Source organism: Perissodus microlepis, chromosome 14 (assembly GCF_051167445.1).
Source record: "Perissodus microlepis isolate ML-2025 ecotype Zambia chromosome 14, ASM5116744v1, whole genome shotgun sequence".
Taxonomy (NCBI): domain Eukaryota; kingdom Metazoa; phylum Chordata; class Actinopteri; order Cichliformes; family Cichlidae; genus Perissodus; species Perissodus microlepis.
In genome coordinates, this window is record NC_140474.1 from 666,992 (window position 1) to 691,908 (window position 24,917).

At 43.1% G+C, this 24,917-nt stretch overlaps 3 protein-coding genes across 3 annotated transcripts; 2 read left to right on the forward strand and 1 right to left on the reverse strand.

Annotated features, from left to right (window-relative positions):
- The first annotated feature begins 463 nt into the window (after positions 1 to 463).
- Positions 464 to 5,302, forward strand: LOC146372761 (olfactory receptor 10J5-like). Its single transcript, XM_084951542.1, has 3 exons — positions 464 to 1,118; positions 1,221 to 1,361; positions 5,250 to 5,302. Exons 1-3 carry the CDS (start codon positions 464 to 466, stop codon positions 5,300 to 5,302), a joined length of 849 nt encoding a protein of 282 aa, XP_084807668.1.
- A 40-nt stretch (positions 5,303 to 5,342) lies between these two features.
- On the reverse strand, positions 5,343 to 6,278 carry LOC146372762 (olfactory receptor 10J5-like). The gene is made up of 2 exons (XM_084951544.1): positions 5,624 to 6,278; positions 5,343 to 5,521 (listed from the first exon to the last, which is right to left on the reverse strand). The coding sequence occupies exons 1-2, from the start codon at positions 6,276 to 6,278 to the stop codon at positions 5,343 to 5,345; spliced, it is 834 nt and encodes a 277-aa protein (XP_084807670.1).
- Positions 6,279 to 17,354: 11,076 nt separating this feature from the next.
- On the forward strand, positions 17,355 to 21,944 carry LOC146372763 (uncharacterized). Its single transcript, XM_084951945.1, has 4 exons — positions 17,355 to 17,622; positions 17,868 to 17,948; positions 19,140 to 19,220; positions 19,301 to 21,944. Exons 1-4 carry the CDS (start codon positions 17,379 to 17,381, stop codon positions 20,218 to 20,220), a joined length of 1,326 nt encoding a protein of 441 aa, XP_084808071.1. The 5' UTR covers positions 17,355 to 17,378; the 3' UTR covers positions 20,221 to 21,944.
- Positions 21,945 to 24,917: the final 2,973 nt, after the last annotated feature.

Here is a 24,917-nt window from a genome sequence, read left to right on the forward strand (position 1 = left end):
ACAAGTACACATGAACTTATTATAAACAGTAACTAAACAAATTTTGATTGAAGTTTATAACTCTTTTAAAGGCCCACTGTCATATAGGAAACCTGTCACGACACATATGATCTTTGTCCTGCAGGTCCTGTCAGGTTTCTTCTGACTCATGCAGCCAATCAGGAGTTTTCATAATGAGATCAGTCTGCTGCTGTGACGCCTGCTGAGCTGAATGGTTTAAAAGAAGCAGGGCTTCAGCCGAGTCTGAGGGTGTGTGTATGAGTGTGTATGATTTCCATGCTGTTGCCCTGTGTTTCACACAGGAAGGATTTTATATGTTGAATATAATGTTTTTGATGTCAGTGACTAAATATGATTCATCTGCATTTAATGTGTTGTCTTGATGCTTGTGAATTGTGTTAATTAACATTCATATATGTAACAAAATTAGTGTTAAGACTGTTTGATGAACAATTAGAGCATCATGATAAACTTCACAGAGGGCTCATACTTCATCCTTGGTGCCTACTTTGATGCCGGGCCTACAAAATACTTGTTTTTCTTGCTTCTCTTGTCTTTATATTCTTTAATAATTTGCGCCAATGTCCTGCTGATTGTGGTTATCTGTGTGAACAGAAGCTTACATGAACCTATGTACATGTTTCTGTGCAGCCTGTTTGTGAATGAGCTGTATGGTAGTACAGGGCTGTTTCCGTCCCTCCTGCTTCAGATCCTCTCTGATGTTCACACTGTTTCTGCTCCTCTGTGCTTCCTGCAGATCTTCTCTTTGTACTCGTATGTCGGTGTGGAATTTTTGACCTTAGCCGTCATGTCTTATGACAGATATCTTGCCATCTGCTGTCCTCTGCAGTATAACACACGAATGACATCCAACACGGTTTCTGTGCTCGTCGCTGTGTCGTGGATCTATGCTTTGTTGCTGGTTGCTGTGACAGTTTCTCTGAGCTCACCTCTGCAGCTGTGTGGGAACATCATTAACAAAGTGTACTGTGATAACTATGCCATTGTTAAACTGGCCTGTTCTGACACCACACTCAATAACATCTATGGACTGATCAGCACAGCATTTACAGCGTTTGTTCCTCTCACGTTAATCTTTTTCACCTACATGAGGATCCTGAAAGTCTGTTTTTCTGGATCCAAACAGACCCGACAGAAAGCCGTCAGCACCTGCACGCCTCACCTCGCTTCTCTGCTCAACTTCTCTTGCAGCGGCTGCTTTGAAATACTACAGAGCAGATTTAATATGAACAATCTACCAAATGTACTGCGTATTTTGATATCACTGTACTGGCTTATATGTCAGCCGCTCTTTAATCCTGTGCTGTACGGGCTGAAAATGTCCAAAATTCGTGACATATGTAAATGTTTGCTTTATTCAAAAGTTAACACAATATTGAGTTAGATTGAAAAAGAATGAAAACTATAAATGTGTCTGGCTTTATTTATTGTATTTTTCTGTGTACTTCATTACTGCCATAAATAGGGCTCGTTCATTTTTCTGTAAAGTCTGAAGTCTATATCATATAATGTTTCTAACTACTACATCATTTCTCTTAGAAAGCAACAAGACCTGCAAAACACTGAAAATGCTCTGCTTTTTGGACTGAGGTTGAAGCGTCTAATCAGGAGAGGGAGATAAGGTGGCAGACAGTCAGTTGTGGGTTCTGTGCTCCTTCCTCACAGAACTGAAAGCATCCTCAGCTAAAACAAAGCACAGACACTCATAGAGGCTTTAACGCCTGGCCCATCTGGGGCGTCATGGCAGCACATGCTCAGGATCAGCTGGTGCAAACAGCAGCAGCTGCACAAGTCCCCTCACAACATTTCAATGCCATTACAAATTCTTAGCATTATTGCGGTTCACCTTTTTTTCTTTTGTTTGTTTGTTTGATAATTTTTTATTTCAACATTTGTTGCCTCTTTGGGCAAAATTAAGAATGCAAAGGTATGAAAGTTAAATTAAACAACCCATAAAAACTAAACAACAAAAAAAACAACAGTCTGCTCAGGTTGTGAATGCACATACTTCATATCATGAAAGAGGAGGTGGGCGGAGCTTATAAGTGCTGACAGACATCACAGAGTCAGAGGCTCAGACACAGCTGGCTGTCACAGCTGATCTAAGGTCAGATGTAGGAGATCTTTATAGGTGAAATGCACAAATTGTTGCAGCCAGCACACCTCACTTTAGAGAACAACCTCTGTGGTTCAATGACCTTTGACCCTTATTTCACTGAGTGTAGAAATGTCTTATCTTTTGCAAAATGACAGTCAAATTGTAATTTTCAAAAACAATCTTAAAAACACCGCTAATTTCTCCAGAGGAACCGGTTTACCTTCATCCAGGAGAAAGAGATGAAATGTTCAGGAATCAAACACCAGGATGATTTCATGGCTGAAAAAAACAACTCTGCTTCCTCCTCAGAGCTTCTTTTGCATAAACACCCCAGCAGGCCTACTGATCATTTCTATGAATATGCTTTAGCAATAACTACATTTAACTAATATACAGCTCTTCAATGCTTATTCAAGGTTTTACTTTTACTGCTGTTCATGTTATCTTAAGAGTTTAGACTGTCAGGAGCTTTTACCTCTGCGGAAGAGCATCACTTCCTGTTCCAACACAGTGGGGGTTTTTGTGTAGTTTATCTGCGGAGCAATTTAATAAAAAAACTTCTTATTTCATAGAAGAATCTTCACGTGCTTCATCCGAAGCACTCTCTGTGTACTCACTCGCTAATTTGTATTCGCTCACTGTGTCTTTAGGTTTTGCTAGCTTAGCTTAGCTCATAACCGACTCACTAGCAGCATGGCCTCTAAAAATTCCCCGAAAAGCCTTCAGTTAATCCAAAATGCTGCAGCAAGAGTACTGAGTGCTCCAGTATTCCTTGGAATGCTGCTGAAGATCTGCCAGAGGTGGAAGATTTTGCAGACCGGGCCCTCTGCTAGGTGTTCCCAGCTGATTCTCACTATACATGCGGGTGCTCCAAGTCTGTCCAGCGTCCTCCCTGACCACCTGATCCAATTCATCACCAGGTGGCGATCACCTCAGCCTCTCTCTTCACCCGAGTGTCCAGAACATCTGGCCACAGATCTGATGATATGATCATAACATCAATCATCAACCTTTGCCCTAGGATTTCCTGGTGCCACATGCACTTATCGACGCCCTTAAGTTTAAACATGGTGTTCATTATGGACTAAAACTTCGAGTTTTTGATGCCACTGAGGATGGAAAGGTAGCTGACAGAATAGAAATGCATAAGTGATGTCAGACGCCAGAGACTTGGTGGGAAAAAACCCAAAACTAAACTAAACTAAATGTTAGCTTAGAATGAACCTTTTTTAAGCTTCAAATCATACCAATCAATTGATGAATAACTAAATAAATAGGCTTAATCATTTCCAACACCCTGGAGGACAGCAGGGAGCATTGAGACGCTGAATGGTGCTTTGATGCGATCGTCATGAAGCATTTAAATCACCACCAATATCAATTAAACTGAAACAGGCTGTTTTACAGCTGATCAAAAGTTTAGGACCACACCTCCAAAAAAAAAACTGTAAACCCCCAAAAACAGAAATCAAAGATCCAAACATGAGCTCAGCGATGAGTAGCTCCATCGTTATAGAAACCACCTCAGGTGGGATCTGCTTGTCATGCCAGTAGCGTTGAAAACCATCAGGACCATCAAGGTTACATTTGTTCTCATCAGAGAATAAAACTCTCTTCCACCTTTCAACGTCCCATGTTTGGTCCAAACGGTCAGTTCTGTGGCGTTCAGGGAGACGAGGCCTTTGAAGAAGTTCTTTGTTTTTGAAGCCTTTCAGCCTCAGATGCCATCTGATGGTTATGGGGCTGCAGTCTGCATCTGTAACGGCCTAAATTTGGGTCGACATATAGGGCCTTGGGGGTTGGCTCACTTACCGGTATCCAGAGAACAGTCTGTTTATTCAACCTCACTTCTGGCCCCGGTGCCCACCTCTTAATTTTAAATACATGTAGACATTGAGGGTTCCTGGGAGGGGCCATGCTGCTACCAGATGCTATTTGGCAGAGGATTGTTAGCACCACCATTTAAATGCATTTTAGAAAAGCATGCATCAACACCACATATGAGCGGGTGGAGTGAGGTATGGGGTCTTCTCACACCCCCGTTCCCTGTTCCCTGTTGGGGGCGGGGAGCCGGGAGGAGGAGTTGGCCATCTGGTTGGGGTCTGGGATGGTGGGCCTCCTTGCTGCTGCAGGACCAGGGGGCGGTCTGTTTGTCTTCACCCCAGATTAAAGAGAAACATCTCCTGGGTCTCGGGGCAGATTGCCCTTCTGGGGGTGATGGTACCTGTTATAGAGTATGTACTGGGAGTGTGAGTGCGTGTACAGTGTTCATTTCTGTGTGTCTCCATGTTGGGTGAGAGCTGAGTATTTGTATATGTGTGCATGAGAGTGGGAATGCATGTTTATGTTTGTGTGTGCCTGTGTCAGGGTTCCTGGGTCATTGACTCAGCATTTTAGTTCATGTTCCGTTTATTTTCCACATTCATGTTTCCCGCTTCACCGTGCCAGCCCTCTGTCTCAGAGTCATTAATTCTGGTTCTACTTCCTATGTGTCAGATTATGTTCAGCTGTGTACTCACCGGTCTCTCATTATCATCCTCATCAGTCAGAGTGTTTAAGTCCTCATTTTCCTTCGGTTCACCGTCTTGTCATTGATGTGATGTTGTCACTGCCATCGTTCCCGTGTGTGTTTTCAATTCAGCCAGCCATTCAGCGTTTGTTCATGTTCTGTTCATCCGCTCACTATAATAAACTTCTGTATCCTGCACCGTGAGTCCTGCGTTTGGGTCATCTCTTCCTTGCATCCACACACGACCCCTGACAGCCTGTTAGTCTGTGTCTATATGTCAGGTTGGGTCTTAGACTCCACCTCTCTTAGAACATCTCAAACTAGATTTCATTAAATGTAACATTTTACATCAAAGTTATTTACTAAAGTACGATGGAACGTTTAAAAGTTAAACCCAGCATTCTTGGCAGACTTTTTCTTTCAGTGTTGCAGAATCTAATTTTTAAAAATTGCTGAAATCTGTTTTTTTGAGTGTCTCAAAGAATTCAGTGACAAAAGGTCCACCATGTTGGTGTCGCTTTTACCAATTTTATCTGGACATCCTACATGAACACATGTGGAAGGTACCGTGTGGCTGCTTATGTGTTGCTGAATGATTAAAGGCTTTGCTGTCTCTCACAGTGTTTAAGTGGCTGAAGACTGAATGCAGCCTAACAGGAAACAACATCCAGTGAAGAAATGTCTTTAAATATTCTCATTTGTTTAATACATCTGCTAAATGATCCCAACTTTCCAGTAGATCAAACTTTTACATATGTCATAAATTTTGGACATTTTCAGCCCGTACAGCACAGGATTAAAGAGCGGCTGACATATAAGCCAGTACAGTGATATCAAAATACGTAAAATGTTTGGTACAGTGTTCATATTAAATCTGCTCTGCAATACTTCAAAGCAAGCCCCAAAAGAGAAGTTGAGCAGAGAAGCGAGGTGAGGCGTGCAGGTGCTGACGGCTTTCTGTCAGGTCTGTTTGGATCCAGAAAAGCAGACTTTCAGGATCCTCATGTAGGTGAAAAAGATTAAAGTGAGAGGCAGAAAAATGGTGAATGCTGTGCTGATCAGTCCATAGATGTTATTGAGTGTGGTGTCAGAACAGGCCAGTTTAACAATGGCATAGTTATCACAGTACACTTTGTTAATGATGTTCCCACACAGCTGCAGAGGTGAGCTCAGAGAAACTGTCACAGCAACCAGCAACAAAGCATAGATCCACGACACAGCGACGAGCACAGAAACCGTGTTGGATGTCATTCGTGTGTTATACTGCAGAGGACAGCAGATGGCAAGATATCTGTCATAAGACATGACGGCTAATTTATAAAACTCTACACTTCCATAAGAGTACAGACAGAAGATCTGCAGGAAGCAGAGAGGAGCAGAAACAGTGTGAACATCAGAGAGGATCTGAAGCAGGAGGAACGGAAACAGCCCTGTACTACCATACAGCTCATTCACAAACAGGCTGCACAGAAACATGTACATAGGTTCATGTAAGCTTCTGTTCACACAGATAACCACAATCAGCAGGACATTGGCGCAAATTATTAAAGAATATAAAGACAAGAGAAGCAAGAAAAACAAGTATTTTGTAGGCCCGGCATCAAAGTAGGCACCAAGGATGAAGTATGAGCCCTCTGTGAAGTTTATCATGATGCAAAGGTCCGTCACAATCAGCTTAATGAACAATGCTTTCATGTGTGTTTTATATTTTCATATAAAAACACACATGAACTGATGAGAAATGTGTAACTGCATAACAATATTTCACAAAGCAAATGAAAGGAACCTGTCAAAGTTTTTAACTGAAAACCTTCCAAAAAGTCAAAAAGCAGTGAGTGCATCAGACCAGCTTCTTTTAAAGCCTTCAGCTCAGCAGACGCCCCCAGCAGCAGAATGACATCATCCTCTGAACCTTCCACTGGCTGCTGATTGCTATGAAATGTTAACATCAGCTTTCAAACTGGCAACATAACACGGTGCGCTTCCAATGGCATTTACAATGATCCACAGGGATGGGTGCTGTTTGTGTGTGAAGTTTTCCTATTTTAGTTAGAAGACCCAAATGCCATGTTGCAATACTATACTGCTGTGGTAGCCAACATTTCAAATGCAGGTTGTGTGATTTATTACTGTTACTGAAGGATACTCGCTGTAAGTGTCACAGAAATGGCTTATGTATAAAGAAGTTTAATAGATGGTTCCAGCAGTTAAAATGTTCTTGTTTGTACATTTCTGTGGACAATATTGTAAAGGTGCGTTTTCTTGTACAAGAGACATGTTTATCTTGTCACACAGAACAAGTTTTTGTTACACCGCTATTATCGCGAGGTTTGGGCGTGATAATATAGGCTGTGAGCCCACGTTTAATAATCACGCTAAGGAGTTCAGCGAGCTATCTGCAAAGGCCTGGTTAGTCTACCAGCTGTTCAACAATGCACAGGACTGTAAAGTTATTGTTCTAAGACCTCCGAAGTGGCAGGTGGCCACGAGCCTTTGTGTTTATGTTTGTAGTTTTCACAGCATTCAATAAATGCAGCGAAGCGCCCGTCTTGAAGAAGCCGTGCCTGTGTTGTCATTTCGGAGTTATACTCTCCACACCAACACCAACTAGATGTTTAAATCTTAATATAAATGAGTAACAGTAGGTGGACATTAGGTAAGGCTGCACTTTTTGCAGTGATCTCGTATAGAAAACTATTCGCACGTATATAAAACAGGTCCGCGGCTCCGAACCGTAGTAAAGGGACGTCTGGCTAATACGTCGGGTTCGTGTCGGGCTCGTAGCCAAAAACTAGCTTTTCTTTGTAGTCTGGATCAACTTTGCTAGCGAGAGACAGAGAGAGGCGTTGAAAGGCTGCTGCAACGGAGCTTATTGTTTCGGAGGAAAACACGAACACAGCGTACAGTCGAGTCTTAACAGCTTACTTACAGCTGGGCTCGTCAGGCTCTCTGTTTGGCTGCAGTGGTTATTATTATATTTACATGCTTCCAGCTCCTGTTTCTGCTCGATGACAGCTCGTACACAGACACTCGCTCACAGACACATAACGGGTCCATTCTCCCTGAAGCACGGACTACACTGCCCATGAGGCTACATTCTTTCGGGCTATGCCTGTAACGCTCTGCTATTCCCTTCAAATTAAATAACGTTAACTAGTAATGACTTCATGAGCTACTCTTAGTACCATTGATGTTCATTTAGAGTCTTTTTCTCCGATTGATCTTTCTGAGTTAACTTCAATAATTACTTCCTCCAAACCATCAACGTGTCTTTCAGACCCCATTCCTACAAAACTGCTCAAAGAAGTCCTGCCATTAATTAATTCTTCAATCTTAAATATGATCAACCTATCTCTAATAATCGGCTATGTACCACAGGCCTTCAAGCTGGCTGTAGTTAAACCTTTACTCAAAAAGCATCTCTAGACCCAGCAGTCTTAGCTAATTATAGGCCAATCTCCAACCTTCCTTTCATATCAAACATCCTTGAAAGAGTAGTTGTCAAACAGCTAACAGATCATCTGCAGAGGAATGGTTTATTTGAAGAGTTTCAGTCAGGTTTCAGAGCTCATCACAGCACAGAAACAGCTTTAGTGAAGGTTACAAATGATCTTCTTATGGCCTCTGACAGTGGACTCATCTCTGTGCTTGTCCTGCTAGACCTCAGTGCAGCGTTCGATACTGTCTACCATAATATCCTATTAGAGCGATTAGAACATGCTGTAGGTATTACAGGTACTGCACTGCAGTGGTTTGTATCATATCTATCTAATAGACTCCAGTTTGTGCATGTAAATGGAGAGTCCTCTTCACACACTGAGGTTAATTATGGAGTTCCACAGGGTTCAGTGCTAGGACCAATTCTGTTTACATTATACATGCTTCCCTTAGGCAGCATCATTAGAAGACATAGCATACATTTTCACTGCTATGCAGATGACACCCAGCTCTATCTGTCCATGAAGCCAGATAACACACACCAATGAGTTAAACTGCAGGAATGTCTTAAAGACATAAAGACCTGGATGGCCGCTAACTTTCTGCTTCTTAATTCAGATCAAACTGAGGTTATTGTACTCGGCCCTGATAATCTTAGAAATATGGTATCTAACCAGATTCATACTCTGGATGGCATTACCTTGGCCTCCAGTAACGCTGTGAGGAACCTTGGAGTCATTTTTGACCAGGACATGTCCTTCAACGCACATATTAAACAAATATGTAAGACTGCTTTCTTCCATTTGTGCAACATCTCTAAAATTAGAAATATCCTGTCTCAGAGTGACGCTGAAAAACTAGTTCATGCATTTATTACTTCCAGGCTGGACGACTGTAATTCATTATTATCAGGATGTCCAAAAAACTCACTGAAAAGCCTTCAGCTAATCCAAAATGCTGCAGCAAGAGTACTGACAGGGACTAGAAGGAGAGAGCAGATTTCTCCTGTTTTGGCTTCCCTTCATTGGCTTCCTGTTAAATCCAGAATCCAAAATCCTGCTGCTCACATACAAGGTCTTAAATAATCAGGCCCCATCTTATCTTAATGACCTTGTAGTACCATATCACCCTATTAGAGCACTTCGCTCTCGCTCTGCAGGCCTACTTGTGTTAGGATGCCTGGGTCGTTGACCCAGGGTTTTGAGTTTATTATATTATTTATCATTTCTAGTCTTTGGTTTCTTTGTTAGAGTTCTGTCTTATGGTTTACGTCTCTGTTCCCTCTGTTGTAGTGCCTGCCTTTGAGTCTGTGTCTTTAAGTTCAGTCTGTGTTATGTTTCCTGTTTTACTTTGGAGGTGCTTGTCTTATGTTAATGTATCTGGTTTTGCTTCCCCTGTTTCGTTAGGCCTGATTTGCCCCAGCTGTGTTTCCCTCCTGTTGCCCGTTCCCTGATTGCTCCCTCTGTGTATTTAAGCCCTGTGTTTCAGTTTGTCTATGTCGCAATCTACCCTTATCTTGCTGTGTGTTCTGTTTGCGTAAGTTTACCTTGGAGTCTTAGTTTTGTTACCCTCATGCTGTGTGGATCTCCCTGTGTGTTTAGTTTGCTTTTGTATAACTTTCCCCTGCCAGCAAATAAAGCTGAGTTCTTTGTGTTTAAACGTGCCTGCATTTTGGGTCCAACTCCTGTCTGCCACACAGCGATTCATGACAGAACGACGCGACCAGAACATGGACCCTGCAGACTCTTCAGCCTTTGACTTTAACGCTGAGATGGAGTGGATGATTAAGCTTCTTGACCGCATTGCCCAGGCCAAGGATTTGAGGACCATGGCGGTTGGGCTAAGCGCAGTAGACGCTGTCATTCTGAGCAACCCTCGGCTAAATCTGTTTTCTACAGACACTGTGCTGGGCAGCTCCATAGCTGCCTGGAGGGAGCAAGTCAGGGCTGGCGAGCTTGCTCTCTATTTCCACCTCCACTTCTTTACCGCTGCCCCAGGACAACACACACTCTCCACCTGCCTCAACGCTGCCACGGACTTCCTCTCCTTCCTCACGTCAGCCGGGACCTTGTTCGCCTGTCCGTTCACCTGCCTTTTTCCTGGCGGCTATGTGGTCGGAGGATGAGGTCTCCATTTCTCCACCGGTTCCCTCTTCCAGAAGGAAACGTTGCCCTCGCCACCGCCACTCCTCTCCCCAGTCATCTGTTCTGCAACCTGGTTCTTCTAAACGGCTTATCATCTCCGATGAAGTTCAGTGGCCTCGCACTCTGCTCTCGGACGATTTGTGGGGTTATTATTATAGATTATTTTCCCCTAATCAGTCTTTTAATTCATCAACTCCCCCCAAGCTGCTGCTGTCACTTCTGTTCATTCAGAAATCAGCTCAGTTTTTATCGGTACCTTATCTGAAGTAATTAATAAGCTAAGCACCCCCTCTCCATCTTCTACTCAAAGACAAGCTCACGCAAGCTTTACGAGCCGTCAAGCGTTACCTCAAATCTCAAATCCAGTGTACAATGGGAATATGTTTCAGTAAACAGGTAAATAAACAAAACTTCTGTCAGTGTCCAAATACATATGGACCTAACTGTATATGTCAAAGCAGTATTCAAAGTGGCCTAAATGTGTATTGAAAGCGGTTTTCCTTCTCTAAACTTTGCTAGGTGAAGCACAGAGGAGCAGAAACCATGTGAACATCAGAGAGGATCTGAAGCAGGAGGGACGGAAACAGCCCTGTACTACCATACAGCTCATTCACAAACAGGCTGCACAGAAACATGTACATAGGTTCATGTAAGCTTCTGTTCACACAGATAACCACAATCAGCAGGACATTGGCAGCAGCGATCGACTTGTATAAAGATCGAAGTATCTGATAGGGCTGTTTCTGAGTGAGCACCAAGTGAGAGATATAAAACCTGGGAAAAGTTTGTTTTTGTTCTCACTTTGTTGTGAACAGAAAACATAACTCTGGATAAACGAACAGGCAGAAAATGTTCACCTCTGACAGAACTGTAGCATGTAAGGGTCACGGCAGGGTTGACCGGTGTGTTTGCGGAGCAGACCCAAAAGCAGACACGGTAAAAAGAGAAAACTTAGGTACAACAAAAGCAGGCTGTTTATTTGGCTGACAGGAAAAAACAAAGGCAAGACAAACTGGGGCAAAACTGAACTGTGAACACTAAGACTAACTATGAAAACTATGACATGAAAAAACCGGAGACATGCCATGACACAAAGGAAAACAGACGACCCGACCCTGAACAGAGGGAGACAGAGGACTTGAATACACAGGATGGTAATGAGGGAAGTGGAAACACCTGGGGAAAAACAGCTGACACAAATAATCATAATGCCACAGGGGAAGCAAAACTAAACACAATGAACATGGAAACAAGACTTTCAAAGTAAAACAGGAAAAATGGAGAGACATGAACTGGGAAACGCAAGCTTGACACAAGAGACAGCGAGAGGGAGTGAGAGATTCATTCATTTTTCACAATAAAACAACAAATCAAACAAACAACAAACAACTAGTGGGTTGGAGTGTGCTTGCCATCAAATACCCAGAACAATTCAAAACAGTAACTTGATAAGACGACAGAGTGCAAGCACATAAAAATGATACCAATAGATTGAAGATGAATTTTAAAACAGATGAATTCAATTCAATTCAATTTTATTTATATAGCGCCAAATCACAACAAAAGTCGCCTCAAGGCGCTTCATAGATACAGAGAAAAACCCAACAATCATATGACCCCCTATGAGCAAGCACTTTGGCGACAGTGGGAAGGAAAAACTCCCTTTTAACAGGAAGAAACCTCCAACAGAACCAGGCTCAGGGAGGGGCGGCCATCTGCTGCGACCGGTTGGGGTGAGAGAAGGAAGACAGGATAAAGACATGCTGTGGAAGAAAGACAGAGGTTAATAACAGATATGATTCAATGCAGAGAGGTCTATTAATACATAGTGAGTGAGAAAGGTGACTGGAAAGGAAAAACTCAATGCATCATGGGAAGAGAAGTATTTCTTACAGTATCTTAACAAGTTAATTCTTACACTCATGCGCCTTAACGGTAATATTATTAATATAATTACAGTTCCATACTTAGATTGCCATAGATTAGATATAACAGACACACAAACAAATGTGAATATTGCATCATCATCATCATCATCACAGTCATGGAGTTGTTTGCTGGTAAAATCCTCAGGTCTTCATTACACCTCGTATTAAAGTATACAATAGGTACATGTGTTTTAGTATCAGTTTTCAGGTCCCTCTTCTGTGGAACCAGCTTCCAGTTTGGATTCAGGAGACAGACACTATCTCTACTTTTAAGATTAGGCTTCAAACTTTCCTTTTTGCTAAAGCATATAGTTAGGGCTGGACCAGGTGACCCTGAATCCTCCCTTAGTTATGCTGCAATAGGTGTAGGCTGCCGGGGATTCCCATGATGCACTGGGTGTTTCTTCTTCACTCACTATGTGTTAACAGACCTCTCTGCACTGAATCACACTTGTTATTAATCTCTGTCTCTCTTCCACAGCATGTCTTTATCCTGTCTTCCTTCTCTCACCCCACCCAGTCACAGCAGATGGCCCCGCCCCTCCCTGAGCCTGGTTCTGCCGGAGGTTTCTTCCTGTTAAAAGGGAGTTTTTCCTTTCCACTGTCGCACACACACACACACACAGACAAACAAATTGAGTTCATGCCTCAATGTGTATATTATTTTCTGTTTCTTAGCATGTGGCTAAAGTGCAACATTAAATGGATCAGCAGCGAGCTGGTGGATGTTCAGAGTTGGTGTCCACATAAATATGGACAACACATTCTACAACATCAGGAAAAAGCTGGAGCAGTGTTTCAGAAAGTCTGTATGAAGTTTGCAGGGTGTGTCTTCACGGATGGATCCTCTGAGGGGGGTCATTACCGTCCTCAGCCCTCTGAGACCAGAGCTGAGGTCCGCTCCGGCTGATTGGTCTCTCTGGTCAAAAGCACTCACAGATAGTTGCATCAGAGGGAGTTGGAGGAAACTGTGGCTAATGAGGAGACACCTCAGGGACAGAAATGTTTACATGCACAGGTGACCTTTAATCTACCGGTTACAGTGATGATGTAACTCTTACAGCATCAGCAGCCTCTGCAGGTTTACTTCAACAGAAAAGTTCTCTCACTTTGTTCAAAGTCTTAAAGTCATCTTTTGTGGAAATAACTAAAAGTCAGCTCTCGAACCAAGACGGCACTGATCCCAGCGCCACGTTAGCCTCCTGTAACATGTTTCATGTTAGTGTCAGAGAAGTGTTAGCCAGAAAAACCTAAAGCTGACCCAGCAGGCAGTGTTTGTGTTCATATATCAGATGTTTTATTCATGTGCAATCAGAGTGACTCTTCAAAGTTCTTGTAGCCATGGAGACCATGGTTTCTGCTGGTTACTGAGTAATTCGGTGTGACAGCAGCTTACTGCACAATGCTTTCAGGCCACACCATCATCGCTTCCTTTCTTCTGGCTGTGGTCACGGTGCGTCAGCTGATGCTGCAGCGAGCATTAATGCAGTAACTTTATTGAAAGTTCAGCTTTTCACTGATAGGTGGAAGAAGATGTAAGAAAGAGTGGAGTGGGGTTATTTTCTGAGGTTAAGGCTATTAAAATGTAATATTCTGATTCATTTTAAAGATTTTCTTTTTTGGATCCAAACTTTTTTCCACTTTCTGTTTGACGCTGGTGCGTTTAACATGTTTTTCTTTTTATTATGCCTTCCCTGTCCAGCACTGTAGCAATCAAAACTGTTGTCTGAAGGCCAAGAAAAATGCCCAACAGATTTACTTTCCCAAGTGGACCTTTTCTTATACTCGTCCACTTGATTGTCATAGTTGATTCACTCTTTATTATTTATTTTAAGTTATTACAATCAGAAAGAATAAACTAGAGGAGAAGAGGGATAAAGAGAAAAGACACTGAAAATCTTATTCACCACCTGCTGAGAAAAAAACACAAGCAAAAAGAAAACAGCAGAGTAGGGAAACTACAGCAACAACTAGCATAAGCATAGGTAACAGCAAATAATAAATACTGGATCGTACTGAGCAGCACACAAGACTGACAATGCATGATATGTTTGGAGGCAGCAGCCAGCCAAGAGAGTGTGTGTCTGTGAATACCTTTTTGTCCACCTGTGTGTGTGAGAGCGCTTGTATTCATAAGGTTTGTCCATGTAAATGTCTAATAGTAGATCGGTAGGTGTGGGGAATCATAGCCCTGCCCCCAGGGACATGAAGCAGGCATGGAAGAGATCCAGGCCCCAGACATCTAGAGGCCGTCCAGAGTGCGGGAGCCCACGGAGGACCACCAGAGCGCCAGCAAAGCCACCCTCCTTGAAAGAGCTGTGAACAGTTCCAGATGAGGGTCACCCAGCAGCCACGGCGCAGAAGCCACAGGGGGGCGGGGCTGCTGGGTGAAATGCCCGCAGGCTCTGCCAGCAGCCAGCTGTGCCAGAGAGGACTGAGCCCCAGGCCCCAAAGGGGCCCGACCGAGTCACAGGCGCCAGGCCCCTCCAAGCAGCCACCAGGAATGAGCTGTTACATACCTGAGGGCCCAGCACCGGACACCAAAAACCACCAACGCACCGACGCCTGAGGGCATCAGCCACTGGCAGGGAGTGTGATGGGGGGAGATAGGCTTCCATACTTTGGAGGGCCTGAGATGTTCACAGAGAGGTGGAGTCTAAGACTCAACCTAACATATAAACACAGACAAACAGGTGCACACAGACACAAACGTGCATTCCCACCCTCATGCACACATATACAAGCAAAGAAGCCAGCATCCCGGATCCAGACCAGATGGCCAACTACTCCTCCCAGCCCCCTGCCCCCGATGGCGAACAGAGAACGGAGTTATGAAGACCCCATACCTCTCTCTGCCTGTTCATATGTGGTCTTGCTGCGTGCTGTTCTAAAGTGCATTTAAAACAGGTGGCCTCTCCTGCACCTCAGTGACATACCTGTACTCCAAGGTCCTGCATGCCTGGGGGGTTTGATGGAGTGGGAAGAGGGAGGCAGTTGGGGGCAGTTTAATAACACACTTTAATAAATGACAGTTTTAACCTAATTAAAAAACAAATACGTTGATTAATTGAAATAAGTAAACCAGTTAAAGAAAAACAGGAAAATGTAAGATAATAACAAAAAAAATCACATGTAGTGAATAAATCTACAGGCTAACACGTGATAAATCAAGTTTGTTTATAAATAATCTGTATTTACAACAACAACGTGGATTTTTAAAAAAAAAAATGTATTAATCATGTAAATTTCCTGCACCTGTCACAGACGTCCACATGACGATCCAGTCAAAGCTGTCCAAGATGTTGAACTTCATGTTGTGTCACGGTTGGACATCTAAAATTTGGATGCAGTTTGGACGTCGTACAGATCTCCTGAACTGGTCATGGACCGAACACGATGGTCTGCACGTTTATCCGCCATCTAGTGTTTGGTGGGGGAGGAACTTCTCTGTGGACGGCGCCGTCTTCAGTTCTTCTTCTTTCTGTTCGAATTTTGCTTTTCTGCTTCTTGGACTACCTGCCTCCTTCAGGGTTTCAGTCATTGCTCCACACTTCATGGCAGCAGTTCCTAAAGTTGCTCTAGCTGATTATACCTCTGATACCTGAAAACTAAAACTTCTAACAGTCATGTTTCTGTATTGTATAATGTGCCTTTCATGGCATCAAGGAGGTTTGTAACGTATAGATCTTGTATGTTGTTATCTCCTTCGTATAAAATGTCTTATTGCCCATAAAAGAGGAAGTTCACTCAGGCCCTAAAACTTCTCCTTTTTCTGAGGTCATATTATAATGATTGACAGTATTATATTATAAAGCCTGTGCCAGTAAAACAGCAGGAAGAACAGATAGAGGCCTTTGCCATCGGGAGGGATCGATTTCCACCCATGTAGCCTTTTTTTCTTTGTCCTTGCATGTGAAGCTGGGAGTTTTGGGGAGTCTAGTCCTGAACCTGAGCCATCACGTCGTGGGTGTATCACCCGCTCTGCTGTATAGTTGACCCACATCCTGATTCCCAGGGTGCGGCTTTAATGAGGTCCCGCCTATGGAGCGTTTGTCTGTGCGGGATCCGATGACGACCTTCAGTCAACCTGCCGGATCGTACATCAGAGAAGGACTATAGTTACACCTGGGCCTATCAGGGCCTCCTCCACTCACCTGAGCAGCTTTCTTTTTTGGCTTTAACTGACTTATTCTGATTTTGTTCTCATATTGTGTTTTATTTAAATGATATTTCTCCTTCGTGTTGTTGGTTTGATGTTTCAGTAACAACCTGCAAAAACTGTACTTGTAACCGCACACGCTGCGGAGACCGTCGTGCACCACTGAGATGAGGAGGAAGAGGAGGAGGAGGAGATGAGGGTCTGACATCATTCTGCTGATCACAAACAGCTGCAAACTGTAAGTGTGTGTGTGTGTGTGTGTGTGTGTGTGTGTGTGTGTGTGTGTGTGTGTGCCCTGTCATCTGACACCTGTGAGGCTGCAATGGGGTCACATTTTCAGTACAGTCAAAAACATGAAATGCAGACTAACACACACACACACAAACACACACATATGTGGGTGGGGCACCGGGTGGGCGTGGTCCAGGTGTTTTATTAGCTGCTGTGAGAGGTGAACTCAGAGAAAAGGCAGAAGGCGAGAAACACGACAAGGTGAGTTTCTTTAAAACCTTTAAACCAGGAAAAAACGAGTGACTATTTTTATTAATTTGTATAAAATGCATTTTCAAACACTAGACGACAAACACAGGACACCAAAGCATGTTTGTAACATTTCAAATTAAAACGAATTAATGACACAAAACCAGACTTAACTAAATAATATTTAACACGAAAACAGTTTACTATACTTAAATATAGACATAATATAATTTGATAACACAGACAGATTTTAGGCAGATCGCACTGAATAAAACCCTCTTTGAACAGATTTGAAAAGACAGAAAGTTTCCAGAAGATAAAATCTTATTTTAAAAGTGACCCGAGGACTCCAGGGCACTGTTTTTTCAAATAAAAATGAAGATGTATTCTTTATTTTCGTGGCAAATGTACAAGCCCTCATCGGTGAGTTAACCAGAGTTCATGGAAGCTCCTGACCTCCGTCGCTGGCTGACTGTCCTTTAACTCCCCGATGAAATGTTCACGTCCTTCCAGGAAACTCTCAAACACAGCTTCAGAGCCCTGCACAAACTGACATCAGCAGCAGGAGGAAGTTCAAGCATCTCCTTTTTCTCTGCAGACCATGGTGACCTTTCTTCTTCATGCCCTGCTGGCGGTGATGTTCCTTCCTGTTGTCATGTTAACAAATGGGACCCAGTCCCCTGTCCTCACCTTTGACCCAGCAGCTGTCAGTGACCGGGATGCTTATTGCCAGATGCTCCTTCAGTCCAGCGTCCCCGAGCAGCAGATCCCCTGGTTTTGTGTCTGCACTCGGTGCCAGAACACCAGAGGGCCCAAAGGAAACCGCGGAGACGAAGGGCTGCCAGGTAACCTGGATCTATATCATGACATTACAGACCACACAGAACATTTTTACATTATTTTATTTCCATCAGACCGAAAATAAAGAAAGAAAAACATGACGAATATGAGAAGCTTACAGATTGTGTATCAGTCTGCACACATGCTTAAATTAACATGGGGCTGATTTACCTCTGCCTCTGTTGGACAGTGAATGAACTGCAGCTATTGTTGCTTTGTCGGTTAATCAGTCTGTTGCTCTCCCCGTCAGGTATTCCTGGTAGTGCTGGGAAAAGAGGCATGTCTGGGTTCAGAGGTCCTCCAGGTTTCGTGGGCAGCCAAGGAGCCAAAGGTTACTGATGGGGAATGCTGTGAAGCAGGCTCAGTATTCCCAATATTTCCATTTTTCCTTCTTTAAGAGTCTCTGTCAGGTAGAAAAAAACTAATTTTGCAAGATGTGGCTCACTGATTGGACACTGATTCTTTTCACCAAAGCAATCTTTGTACCTGGCCAAGCATCTCATTCCTATGATTGGAAATCTAAATGGGATTTAAAAAAACATTTTATGTGAAGGAATGTCAAACTACTTTACACTGTGAGCCACAAACAGGACGATTTGAATTTCAGAATCAGAATCAGAATACTTTATTAATCCCTCACGAAATTATGTTATGTTAAATTATGTTTCAGTGCTCCCGAGAAGAGAAGCTTTCCTTTGTCTCAGTTTAGAGAAGTTTAACTCCACATTTAATCTGTAATTTATGTTAATTTTCTCAATATAGGAACAATAAGTTTAATTTAAACTGTACGTGTCCGTTTTTCTACAGGACAAAGACGTGGCCATAGTAAATGACTGTTAGCACGACTGTTTGGGCTTAAATTATAATAAATAAATGTTACAGAAAGAGTTCTGATAGCTCCTTCTCCACACTGTCCTGTTATTATATAAATAATAATTTCTCTAGTAGATCATGAAAAATCAGGAACTCTTCTGTCATTTAATTGTTTATCTATTACGTTGTATCGCGTGAACAGCCATTATTATTATTATTATTTACTTTATTTTATTTTATTTGAACAGTTTTTCCCAAAATGCCTACAGCCAATCAAAAACACCACTTCAAATTTGAATCTCTTTGTTTTTATAGCATTTACCACGAGAGCAAAAAGAAACACAAATTCCTGGTTTAGCTCTTAAATATTCCTACATGCTGACTGTATTAGTCGCCCCGAAAGCTGCTGTGAGAGGCTGAAGTTAAATTATTGGACGATAGATGATCAGTTCCTGTTACGAGCAGTGGAAATTATAAAAGGTTTGAAGCTGCTCCTGTTTCTGCATCATTGACTGTCTTCTCTTTATGAACTTGTCTGAAAAATACTTCATTTCACCACTAGGGGCTGCTGTAGTAAAAAGAAATGTGTGTTATCTTCTTAGTGCCCTAAACTGCTTGGACTCTACTTGTGATTTTCTGTTTTGCTATAACTAAATGTTTACCATGGTGTGAGTCACCTGACTTTATCTGTTTTGTGTTCAAACTTTAGGACAAAAAGGCGATGATGGGGATAGGGGCGACCGGGGACCTCAGGGGCCTGCAGGACTCAGAGGACTGCAGGGCTTCACAGGTGAGTGATGAGGCAGTCATCGGGTGCTTCACCCATCGAGCCTCAGAACACCTCCTTATCCTGTTTTTGTTGGTCTGCAGGTGAAAAAGGGGAGCAAGGTTTTGTGGGTCTTCAGGGGGATCCGGGTCCTAGAGGAGATGATGGTGTCTGTCCTGATAATTGCAAGTCCATCCCTGGAACTCAGGGACCAACTGGTTTGATAGGCCCTGCAGGATCCAGAGGTCTGCCTGGCACCCCGGGGATGCCGGGTCCCAAAGGTGTCAAGGGTGAGATGGGAGAGTTTGGGCCCCCTGGTGTTCCTGGCTCTGTGGGTGAGAAAGGAGAGCTGGGGCCACAGGGGGAGTGCAGATGTATAGATGGAGCCAATGGACATAAAGGCGAAAAAGGAGATACAGGAGTCAAAGGTGATGTGGGACCAATGGGCACCGAGGGCCAAAGAGGGCCCCAGGGGATAAAGGGAGACATGGGGCACATAGGGATGATGGGTCCTCCAGGTCCCTGCATGCCCGCCATCCAGTCGGCCTTTGCTGCAGGCCTGACGACCAGCTTTCCCTCACCTGACACCCCCGTGGTTTTCTCCTATGTTTTCTACAACATCCAGCAGAATTACAACCCCAGCACCGGCATCTACATCGCCCCTATCAATGGCACCTATGTCTTCAGCTATCACGTCACCGTCTTTGACAAAGTCCTGAAAATCGGCCTCTTTCGTAACTTCATGCCAGTTATTAAAACCACAGAGGCCAGCCAGTTAGCGACCACCTCACAGTCAGTTGTCCTTCACCTGCTGAGGGGAGATTGGGTGTGGATTCAGGTGAAGGATATGGTAACCAACGGCATGTATGTCAGCAATGAGGCCAGCAGTGTTTTCTCTGGCTTCTTGCTGCACCCAGATTCATGTGATTTGGCTTTACTCAGATCCCCCATGCCCCTCAAGACGGTTCCCGATGATGGATACACCTGGGGCGGCACGCCTGAGTCCAGCACCCCCCAACCCTGATCAAGTTACACTCATGTTACACAAGGCAAAAATATTTCCCACCAATCAGACCGACACAAACATAGTGTAACCACAGACGATGTGCTTGAACATCAAATGCTCCGTCAGGTTTTTGCACTTTGTGAACCATCCTTTAGAAACCTTATGTTTTAGACCAATAGGGTGACTTCTGGTGTTGTGGTCTCATTAATTTTGGAGCTTTTCTGTTTTCTTTGTATTTCTAGAAATTACAGATGGTATCTGATGGCGAAGTTTCTCTCCGAGCCTCTGCTGTAATAACATCCTGTATTGTTGGCGTGTCCTCGTTTCCTCCATGGTTTCAGTAGCGCTGGAGTATTTATCTCCCCTCTTATCTCTCTGTCTTTGTCTGTAAACTGGTGTGAGCTCCAAACTTTGAGATTTACAGGCAACGAGTTACCTGATGATCCCCTGACACCGACCCAACTGGGCAGGGTCTCCCAAAACAGCTCCGCTCTGCTCCAGACAATAAAACCGAGACAACACGAATCTCTGTCGCGCCCTGATGACTCAGCCAGAGCTGTTCTCTGTTTTCCAACAGGTCATGCATCAGAAACATCAGCTCTGAAGCATCTTCACATGCAAAGATTTCTGTGAGACGCACAGCTCAGTAACAGCTCAGGATCTTAAAATTCCCAGAGGAAAAAACTTGTATTTTAATATTGGAACACTTGCATTACAGGATGATTTACTTAAAACTTGAAGATGTTAAAGTGAAAGCTAAGGGGAGTTGGGAGCTCATGTTGCTGTCTTCAGAGAACATCACACAGTTTCTCTCTCAGAGTTTATTGATCAGTGCTAACTGGCGTTGAGTCTTTTAAAAGAAAAGCTTGTATCGCTGTGTGTTATTAGGTCCAGGTGTTGGTGTCATCAGGTTCCTCACACAAAGCTAAGAATAAATAAACTGGGAGCTCAATATATAAAACACAGTTTATTTAATAAATACATTAATTTCAGAACATACATGTAAAAAAGCCTCCCACATCCAAACCCAACAGGAAATCAGCCATTTTGAATTCCATTTTGGCATCTTTGCTAATAAAGTTTTCTTAGTTGAACTTTTATTTAACAGGAAGTTAATTAAAATTTAAACGTTTCTCTGCATAGTTCTGTCCATCAAGATAGATTTGAACAAACTCCTGCTTGAGTTGTAACAGATCAGTTTTCAGAAGACTTTGAAGAGTCTGATGTGCCGACCTCTTCATGCTGTGATGGAGGTGTGTCATGGGAACTGTGGCAAATTTTGATATTTAGATATGAAATTTTAAGTTGCTGTGATTAATAAATTGTTCAGTTGACCCCATTGCATGCGAGTCCCAGCCTGAGCACAGCTACCTGCCAGTATTCAGTTACAGTCACAGTGCCACCTAGTGGCAACAGGGTCATTGCCATATCATCCAGTATATGTAGCAGCCAATGAGTCCCAACCCTGCCTACAGGAAGTGCCTGAAACACATGCAGCATGCTGACGGTCACTGCAGCTGTAACGTTAGGGTTAGGGTTCTTTTCATCTCTATTCAAACAAAACAGTTTCAAGAGCTTCATTCTTGTGGTCCACATTAGAAAATAAATCATTAGCAGGTGGGGTGATTCTAGTTCACGCTGAAATAAAAATCAAACATTAGAGATGTTGTGGGTTTTGGTTTGTGATTGTCCTCTGTATGAATACTTGTGTGTTGTTAAATTTAAAAATCCTCTATTAAAATAAGAAAGAAAGAAATCTGTCATTTCATGTCTGAATGAAAACTAACTGCACATTCAACAAGAACAATGTCAGCTTTAGAGCTGGACTCCAGACGAGTCCACCCGAGCTGTCTGTTGTGTCTCTACAAAGTAAACCTCGACTAAAATTAATTCACATTCACAAAGAAACAGTGTCTGAAGGCTGAGCACATGTTAAGCATGTGTGATGCTTCAGCTGGCTGCCTGTCTCAGTAAGAAAGTTGCTTGTATTTTTCCACCAACAACACATTGGTTCAGGCTTCATTCATTTCTGTTCAACATGCGCCTCGACTGCCAGGGTTTGCATTGTTGGCTGCACAGCAGTGTTTAATTTTCAACAGATTATGTTCCTCTGTGATGATGCGACTCTGACACAGTGACAATCAGTGATGGGAATAACGGCGTTACTAACGGCGTTGCTTTTTTCAGTAACGAGTAATCTAACTAATTACTATTTCTATCATTACAACCCCGTTACCGTTACTAACAAGAAAATGCAGTCGCGTTACTATTTTTCAACAAGCAGACGGTTGAAGCTGTCCTCAGCTTACCGCAGGTTATATTAGTTGCACGGAAGTAGCTGTAAGTAATCTGGGCGCTACAGCGGCAATCACTTTCTGGCTGACAATAACTTTTTGGCACAACACCTGGAGCTCAGGGGGCAAAACAATCGCATGAGTGCTGCTGTTTGACTGAGGAAGAATAAAGCAGTCGTGGTAAGCCAATCACATGACCAAGATGACAAAGCAACAAGGTGACATATACCAGTTTATAAACTGTGTTGATAGGCCACATAAAACCAGAGTCAGGATAAACAATATATACGCGGCGTTTTTTCCTCAATAGTTTCACGTTTACTGTCTAAGGACAGCGCAGCGAGCACTCTCTGCTTATGAGCAAAAAATAAAAAAAACGAAACAAAAAACAGCCCGTTCGTGTTGGTGGAAAAATGCACCATGTCGACCAATCAAAAACTGATATGGCAACATGACATTTGGTTGTTTAGTAAGAGGGGGAAGTTTTAGGAGTGACGGCGAGAGAGAGACAGCAGAAAAAGAGAGAGAGCGAGTTTTGAGATGTGAGAGATTTGTGACGTTTAGCATGTTTGGAGTGTGTAGTTAATGTGCTTTCTTGTGTAGTTAGTGTGTGGTGTTGTGGATAGTTTTGTGTTGTGTGTCAGAACAATGAGGCGACTGCTGTCTCCAGGTAGAAACAGGAGTGATACACCTGCTGCTGTCAGACCTGCAGGTATCAGGCTGTGATGTTCTCCTTTATAGTGGACAGAAATATTTGGAGTGGCACAAATAATTTGTGTGGCATCTTATTGATGCAGAACAGCTGATTGTTCTGTAAATAGTTTGAAATGGTTATTTAAAAAAAGGGTAAAAGGTAAATGGCTGCAAATAACTTTGTTGTTTGCAAAACTTGTGCATATGATTTTAAAATTGACAATTTATATTTGCATTTAAAGTTATGAAACATGATTCAATAAATGTTTGTGGTTGTTACAGTAAAATTTTAACTTGAGTCTGTGCTGAAAACAATGATACCAAACAAGGCAAAGTAAAGAGTTTTTAAAGGTGAAATGTAGAGGAAACATCAAAAGTGGTTAAAAATGGCCAATTATACCCTGGACCCCCAGACAGTTAGTTATTTTATTAAAGTAAGTCAATAGTTACTTTAAAGTAATTAAATACTTTTAGAATCTTATAACTCGGTTACTAACTCAGTTACATTTTTGAAGAAGTAACTATAACTATAATTAATTACTTTTTCAAAGTAACTTGCCCAACACTTGTAACAAACAGTGTTGGTCAAGTTACTTGAAAAAAGTAACCAGTAATTAATTACTGATTACTTCCTGTTGAGGTTTAACTTTTTTTATCTTAAATGTTTATATACTGATTATATTGCTTCATATGAGAAAGGCCTAACTCTGAGTACAGTCTGTGCCAAAAACTGCTGTCAGGAAACTGCATGCTTTTGCAGAGCGTGCTTTTGCAGCTAGAATGAAGTGAAAGTGCTACCTGAAAAAAGTAATCGGATTACAGTAACGTGTTACAAGTAATTTTTGTAACTTTCAAGGTTTCCGCAGCTGATATTGTCTTAAAATGTCTTCTTCCACTTCCACAAGTGTAACTGTTAGTCCATCAGCCGAACACATGATAGTGGCTCCTAGTTTAATGAGCAGGTCCCTGCCCATCAGATTCACAGGCACGTGAGGAGACACCACATATCTGTGTTTCAAAGTCTGTTTTCCCAGCTCTGCCGGGGCTGGGTCGGTTACTGGCAGAGTCATTGGAACCCCAGAGAAACCCACCACACTCACCATGTGATTGGAAAGTATTGCACTGCTTGGTCTTTGTCTCAGCGTTGAGTAAGTCGCTCCAGTGTCCACCAGGAAGGTCATTTCTGTGCCTTCCACGGTCATCGACAACATAGGATCTGCCATTCCCATGCTGTCGGGTCTCTGTGGGTCCCGTCAGTACTGCTCCTTCTCCCCAGCCCCAGTCGGCCACGGGATACTGAGCCACCGGCGCCATGCCTGGGTTTGGAGCTTGATATCCCATTCTTTGGGCTGCTCTGCCTCGGGGAGCTCCACGTGCCTGGGTTGGATAATATTGCTCTTGTTGTATCACATTACGACACTGTCGAGCCCAGTGTCCTTGTTCTCCACACCTGTAACACACGTTTGGGTCCAGCATAGGTCCCCCCCAGACCACGACCCCTTGGTTCTCCCCTTCCGTATCCACCACGCCCTCTCTGCGATATTCCGGCCCCCCAATTCCCCACGGGTCGTCCTTGCCTTGGTCCATTGGCGGGCCATCGGTCATCAGGATACAGATTTGGGTTCAGATCTGGCCAGTCAGGCCCAGGATCGCCCTGAGGCTTTGCCACCAGCATTTTCTTAGCTCCCTCCTTACTTTCTTTTTTCTTTTCGTTTACTTTGTTTTTGG